The sequence below is a fragment of the Alligator sinensis genome, unplaced genomic scaffold (assembly GCF_000455745.1).
Source record: "Alligator sinensis unplaced genomic scaffold, ASM45574v1 scaffold599_1, whole genome shotgun sequence".
NCBI lineage: Eukaryota > Metazoa > Chordata > Crocodylia > Alligatoridae > Alligator > Alligator sinensis.
The window spans coordinates 1,894,983-1,901,826 of NW_005841968.1; the positions used below are offsets into that span (position 1 = coordinate 1,894,983).

Here is a 6,844-nt window from a genome sequence, read left to right on the forward strand (position 1 = left end):
GCCCCCCCCCCCCCCCTCATTAGACTCAAGGCATCCTCCATAACTGTGGCACCCTGGTTGGGAATCACTGGGTTAGCTGATTTAGGGAGGCAGTGGAATCTCTCACTGGGGATGTATATCAAAGCCGGTTGGACAAGAAGCTGTTGGGAATGCTTTAGGCATAGTTGACGCTCCCTCGGGGGCAGGCTGATGGGCTAGCTGACCTTGTGAGATCCCTTCCCGCACAGTTTTCTGTAAGGCTATAAAAAGGGTGGAATAAAGGGAAACGAGACCATTGCTCCTTGTTCTGCATAAGTTGCAGTGGGGGAAGTTTGGCTCAGATATAAGTAAACACCCTTTCATGAGGAGGGTAATAAAGCAGCAGAACAGGTTACCCAGAGAGCTTGTGGACTTTCCATCTTGGGAGGTTTTTAAGATCCAGCTAGACAAAGCCTTGTGTGGGATGATGTAATTGGGGATGCTTTGAGCAGGGGGTTTAACCAGCTGACTTCTTGAGGTTCCTTTCAACCCTAATTTTCTATGATTCACACTCAAAGCAATTTCAGACTGCCTGAAACTGGACATGTAATCATAGCATCATGTAACAGCCGACGGCCTACCCTGTCTCCACGGACAGGGCGGAGCTGTAGTCTTGTGCTCTGCTCCCAGCACTGACATTCCAGGGACTTGGGTTTAGGTCCCAGCACTGCCAGAGTGCGTGACCTCCTGTAAGTCACTTCAGCCTAGATCTGGCAAGGTTTTTAGGTGCATTTTCTGTAGGATTGAAACGAGCCTGGTAAATACCAAGAGGACAATTCTTCCTCTGTCTCTCCGGAAACATTACCCTTGGCAGGACGATCAAACACCTGTGCACTGTCTGGCAGGGAAAGTTTAGCAGGACATAAAGCTTGAATCAATAAGCCAGAACCCCAGGCTTCTAAGGCAGAGAAATCCTGAAAGATTAACTCTTTGCTAATCTGTTTGTCATCAGAGAGCATTTCCTGCCCATGCTAAACAGCTGCAAGCACATCAGGAGAGCAGTAGAACCATTGAGGGGCTCTAGATGAGCATTTTGAGGACTAGTGAGCAGTGAACCTAGCTGGATTTTATGCTGTTTTTTTTGGTTCCGTATCATTGTGTTTCCATGGGACTGCTCCCAAGCTTATAATTAGGCATGCTCTAGGATTATCCCATCTTCCACATCTCTCCTGGCTTTTCACTGTAGATCATACTCCCATGTCCCGCTTTGGCACTGTCCCTCTGGGCTGTCCCTCCCTGCCTGAGGAATCTTGCTGCAGTAAGATGAGCTGCTCCCTGGATCAGTGATCTGTGGGGTGGAGAAGACAGTACACTAAATTAATTCAGCCCTGATGTCTGCAAATCTGCAGCAAGTGAAGGCAGGATTTCAAACCTGAATTTGGCTACCTAAGAGGAGCTGTCAGGCTGAGCAGAGCTTCATTTAAAATGCTTAATTTAGAAAAATGCTTGGAAAGTGACATCAGCTGGGTGGGCAGGAAAGTGAAAATTAGCCACAGAGGGGCAGATTGCATCTCAGGAAAGTATGCCAGCCACAACTTTGCAGGTGGGAAAGACTTAAGCTATGCCTGGATGGCACGTTGCGCCCCCCCCAAGTAGGTCTTGCTGACTGGCTGCCTTTTCTTTTCCCAGATCTGGATGTACAATGAAGATCATGAGCTAATCTTAAACAATCTCCTCTGCTTGGATGTGTCAGAAACTCGCTCCTCAGATCCGCCCCGGCTCATGAAATGCCATGGCTCTGGAGGGTCTCAGCAGTGGACATTTGGGGTGAGCGCTCTGCAATGGGGTTACATGCGTCTGTGTCTGTGGTTGAGATCCAGGGCTATGCTGACAAACGTTGATCAAGGTGACATTAGGGGGCTCCCAGGGACTTGGTTTCAATATCAAATAGGCTCAGTTTAACTTGGCAGTCTGTAATGGTGCAAGCCACGATGCAGCATGTGCTAGGGAGTTTCTCTGGCATCTGAACTGCAAATGCAGACAAGTCATGAGCTGGGCTGTAAGCCCCACTGATTCCTTCTCCTTTACACACATCCGCAGCTGAGGTAAAGGTTCTTCACCCGAGGTAGCTTCGTTCTTATCACTGGAAAGTATTGGGTGTGACTATGGGGTAGAGACAGACGTCGCCTTACATCACATTTCTGGCACTGTAGAATTTCTTATGGAGGCACAGACAGCGAGCAAATGGACATCCCTACACTGCTGGGGCGCAATAGAGGCAATGTTAAATAGGGCCACTTTATTGCAGTCAGGACATCTGTTTGTTCTATGGCAGGAGAGTGTGAGCATCCCGGAGCTGCCTGCACTCTCCAGTTGCCTCGGGCAGGTGCTCTGGGGGCCTGATCCTGTGAACCTTGGGAATTTCCACTCAGGATCAGGGCTCTCAAGCCCCTGGAGCACCTGCCGGTTTCTCCTGTTTGTATAGACATCTCTCAGGGAATCTCAGGCACATCTCTGTAAGCAGGAAAATCCAGGGTTCTGTACTCACGGACACCTACCCTGGGATGTTCACTGATGTGTCTTCATAAGTGGAAAACACCTGTGCAAATCCCGGTGTGGAGGCAGGGAATTCCCCTGGCACCCTGTTTCTCCATGCCAGGACCTGCACAGCCCCTTGCCTCCATGCTGGGACCAGTGCCAAGTCCTATGCCTACCTGTGCTTCACATGGAGGCATGGGTCAGCATGTAGGCACAGGGTGCTGAGGAATGCTTGGGTCCCTCCCTGACCATGGCCTCTGCATGAGCCATGGGTTGGCATGAGACATGGGTTGCAGCTAGGAGGCGGGAGGAAGAGGGGAACATGGTGAATCCCTGGGCAAGGGCACGTGTTGCCTGTTGGTATACATCGTGCCCCTGCCCAATGTGGGGCAGTGGATGACGTGTCTTGCCCAATAAAGCAGAGCTGCGGTGGCAAGATGTGATCCCGCACAACTTGATCTGCTTTGTTTAACGATGTCAGTTTGTGCCCTGGAATTCAGTACAGAGTCCAGCCCCTGATGTCTCGCTGTGCTGGCCCCACTGAATCACCTAACTAGGTTTAGGCCTGATCCCCTTGTGGGATCTACCTCTTGCCAGAAGCCCATCTTCTCTGATGCCTGAACATTAGGCACTAATGCTGCTGCATCTGGTACATGCACAGGAAAATGCCAGCTGAGCACATGCCTGAGTGCAGAGTGGGGCTTGTTTAATGCCATGTCACTGCAGAGTCTCATGTTTCAAGTGTTCTGCCCAGACAGAAGCTATTCAGGGATCTAAGCTAAAACCCTAAGGCTTTGGCCCAGTGCTGTAAGCCAGGTGATAGGATGCTGTGCCATGCCCTTCAGTGTACAGGGGACAACCAGCTTGCAGCTGAGCACACTTTCTTTGTTGTAGGTACAGCGTGCAACTCCCATAGACCTGAGTGACCATCCAAACCACGCATGTCTTTAAAATAGAGCCCAATCCTGGGGCACCAGTATCATGTAGTTCAGGGGTGGGCCAGATGTGGCCTGCCAGGCCATTCTATTCAGCCCATGGGGCCCCTAAAAAATTTAGAAAATAAATATTTATCTGCCCCTGGCTGCTTGTCATGCGGCCCTCGATGGCTTGTCAAAACTCAGTAAACGGCTCTGTGCCCAAAATAATTGCCTGCTCTGATGTAGTTATTGTTGCATTTTTCTCTTCTGTCCAGAAGAACAATCGACTCTACCAGGTCTCCGTGGGGCAGTGCATGAAAGTTGTTGACCCACTGAGCCATAAAGGGTACGTGACCATGGCTATCTGTGATGGCTCCCTTCCTCAGCAATGGCATTTGGAGAGCTGACAAGCCAGTGGTCCAGAGACGCCATTCACCAAGATGGGTCTATACCTTCAGCTGTTGGTTTCCAAGTGATTCTAGAGGGCTCGCAAGGAGCCCTTGGCTGCTATCCCCGACACAAACTGGATTGTGTTACATCACTATTTTGCCCCACAGACCTGTGTGCTTGAGGAGACTCAGATGGGCGGCTGGACTGGACTGGCCAGATGCAGCAGCTGTCTGGCTACAGAATCTCAACCCTCGTAGAAGTGCAATTTATCACCAGCTCCTCAGATTAGCCTGGATCCTTGAACTGTGCTGATGTAAGAGGAAATAATTAGAGCTGTATAATTTGAATTGTGGTAAGATTTTAACTCTGTGGCCCTTTGTCACGACAGTGATGAGACAGAAGTTCCCCTTGCACGTTTCACGTGAAGCAGCACGTCAAGTCACAATGTCCATCTGTTTGAATTATTCCACCTCATCTGGAATATTTTTGATTCTTTTTATCTCCTGAAAATTGCCACTTGTAATATTTAAATTTTAGTTCCTTTAATATGCAGTTCTAGTACATTTCCCATAGGTACTTTTTGCTGTCAGTTATCATGCAGGATTGAAAACAGGTGATGTCTGCACCGATAGCTGGGGCTGACCATAAGGTGCTCCTCCAGCCCATACACATGGACCCTTAATCCTGGAAGCCCCTGAGCCAAGTCCCTGGAGGTTGTCCAGCTTGACCCTGGAAGCTCTGTTGAATTTCTGGCTAAGAGATGGAGCCCACTCTTGCTGTCCTCTGAGCCCTTTTGTTTTGGCAGCATATTCTGAACTTGATCTGCACTGCTGAAAGCCTTGAGTGCAGCACATCTGCCAACAGCAACCCTGCAACCCCACACAGAGACAAGAAGTCTGCAACCATGCTCCTAGAAGGTGCAGAGTCTGATATGATAAAACTGAGGAAAGGAAGCTGAGGGTCACCTTAATGTCGCCCTTAGTATCGGTGTAGACTCACCCAGACTTACTATTGCAAATGTCATTTCACCGATTCATGACAGCATCTACATTTAAAATAAAGTATTCCAGTTTTTTAATAAAATCAGCATTGCTGTGTGGTCTTTGGTCTTGGGGTTCAGAAGTGCAGACTGCAAGAGATGGATGCAAACCAAGTCTAAGTAACTTGGCCTGTGCTAATTAGGATACCTTTGTCCAAGGAGATTGAAACGGGCCGTTTTGCAAAGCTGCTTGTAGGGAGAAGGGAACAGAGGCACAGAGATATGCTAAGGGACTTGCCCAAAGTTACAAAGGGAATCTGTAATAAACACAGACCTCCTGAGTTTTGATCAGCACCTTGACTCCAAAACTATCCTTCCTTTTCCTTCCTCCAAGTACCTTCCCCCTCCCTCAACCTGTCTCCTCCTTCCCTATTTCCTCTTTCTTTATCTTGGCCCGTGTTGAGCTAGAGCCCCCCACAGTGACACCTCTCCCCTGTCCCATTATTGAAGCATGGCTGGATTAGTATGAAACCTGAGGCGCAACTAATAGATTTCACTGCCGTAAGAGACCTGCAGATCTTTGATGAAGCAACAGACTTCAGGAGAACCTGGGCATTAGAGTGACATTGTCATTATTGAACAGTTATGGTCAGTACTGACCCCGTGCACCACAATGACACCTGCTTATCAGCTTGATGAATACCATAGTGTTGATTTAATTATCCAGCCAATGGTTTCCCTCTGCTATGCCTGGATTTCACTGGTGCAAAATAAAATTTCAACTAATTCAAGGCTTGCTCCATCAGGAACTCCCTTCCCTGTGTGTCAGCAGGTAGTGAGTTCAAGTTCCACACTTCCAAGATCATAACTTGTCTTACCTAGATTACAGGTGAACTTGTAAGTGGGCTACTGATAAAAGAGGCAAGAGACAGGTCTACAGCCAAGCCTATTATTGCTTGCACCCCAAAACACAAAACCAAACACTTTACCCAGTCTATTTGGCCACCCGTGACAGGACAATATAGATTCTTACCTATACTGGCTGGAGACAAGAGGGAGAGAGGGTGGCAAGCAGGTTGGCTATAGGTCATCTTGACATTGCCGAGTTCTCCAAATTTCTGTCTAGTCTATACCTTTATTCTAATATTCTAATAAATCTGCTCAGATTGGTTTAAGTTAAAACTTGTTTTGCTGAAACTTTTGGGATTGGACTGAACCAGTTCTCTTGTGACCTTGGAAAGCATCAGTTAGTTGGTATTTATGTCCTTGGGAAACTAGAAGAGAGAGTTTATCTTCTTGCTTCAACCACCAAGGAGGCTGTTTGTCACCATCCTGTTGGCTCGTTGCCTCAGTTTAAGATTTTTACTGACAAGGACTGCTTTATTTTTACAACACATCCAAGAAACTTAACTAAAATACAGGTACTGGAGAACAACAGCATTTAATACTTTTGGTTATATCAATCACTACCACTAGCATTTTAAGATAAAGCTATGATACCGTATGTGGATTATCTAATTCAAGGTGGTCTTTTACAATGTCTCCTTTTAGGCCTTGTGCTCTGTTTAATTGTATTACTGGTTTAGCTGGCTGTGTTGATGGCTCCTTTCCTCTGCTGACCAAGCTGGTTGTCACCATCACAAAGGTTTACTTTGTGGTCACTCAGAAACAGGTTTTGGGGTATTCTGCTATAGCTACAGCTTGGTGTAGGCTCCTTGAAAATGGCCAAGGCTCCCAACATGCCCAAAGGAGAAAATGCCACCAACACAAACATTAGATGATCACCTTGTTCTCAGCGTTTCAGCCTGTGCCACTCTCTCTGGTTGACTCTTTGTTACCCTGCAAAGGCTGATGCACCTTCTTCCATCCTTGAAGTTTGCTGCTTCCCTTTTCTTCCTTCGCTGCCTTCCCACTTCATTTTACTGCTTCCCATGTCCTGGCTTCCATGGATGTAAAGATTTTCTTAGAGGCTGGGATCTGTTACATCAGAAATGAGAAATTTCTTCCCTGATGATTCTTTTTCTCATTAGCAACTTCTCTTCTCATTCTTCTCTAATGGGGG

The 6,844-nt window shown here is 47.5% G+C and overlaps 1 protein-coding gene across 9 annotated transcripts in view; it reads left to right on the forward strand.

The window, feature by feature from the left end:
• The window catches only part of GALNT11 (polypeptide N-acetylgalactosaminyltransferase 11), a 94,681-nt gene extending 89,801 nt beyond the window's left edge, over positions 1-4,880 (forward strand). For 7 of the 9 annotated variants that reach the window (XM_025200477.1, XM_025200483.1, XM_025200476.1 and 4 more), the window contains 3 exons: positions 1,648-1,785; positions 3,689-3,759; positions 3,971-4,880. In XM_025200477.1, the coding sequence (XP_025056262.1) occupies positions 1,648-1,785; positions 3,689-3,759; positions 3,971-4,115 (354 nt within the window). In that variant the 3' untranslated portion in view covers positions 4,116-4,880. Of the gene's footprint in view, positions 1-1,647; positions 1,786-3,688 lie in introns of all 9 variants that reach the window. The other 2 variants (XM_025200479.1, XM_014518581.2) reach the window with 2 other exon arrangements.
• Positions 4,881-6,844: the final 1,964 nt, after the last annotated feature.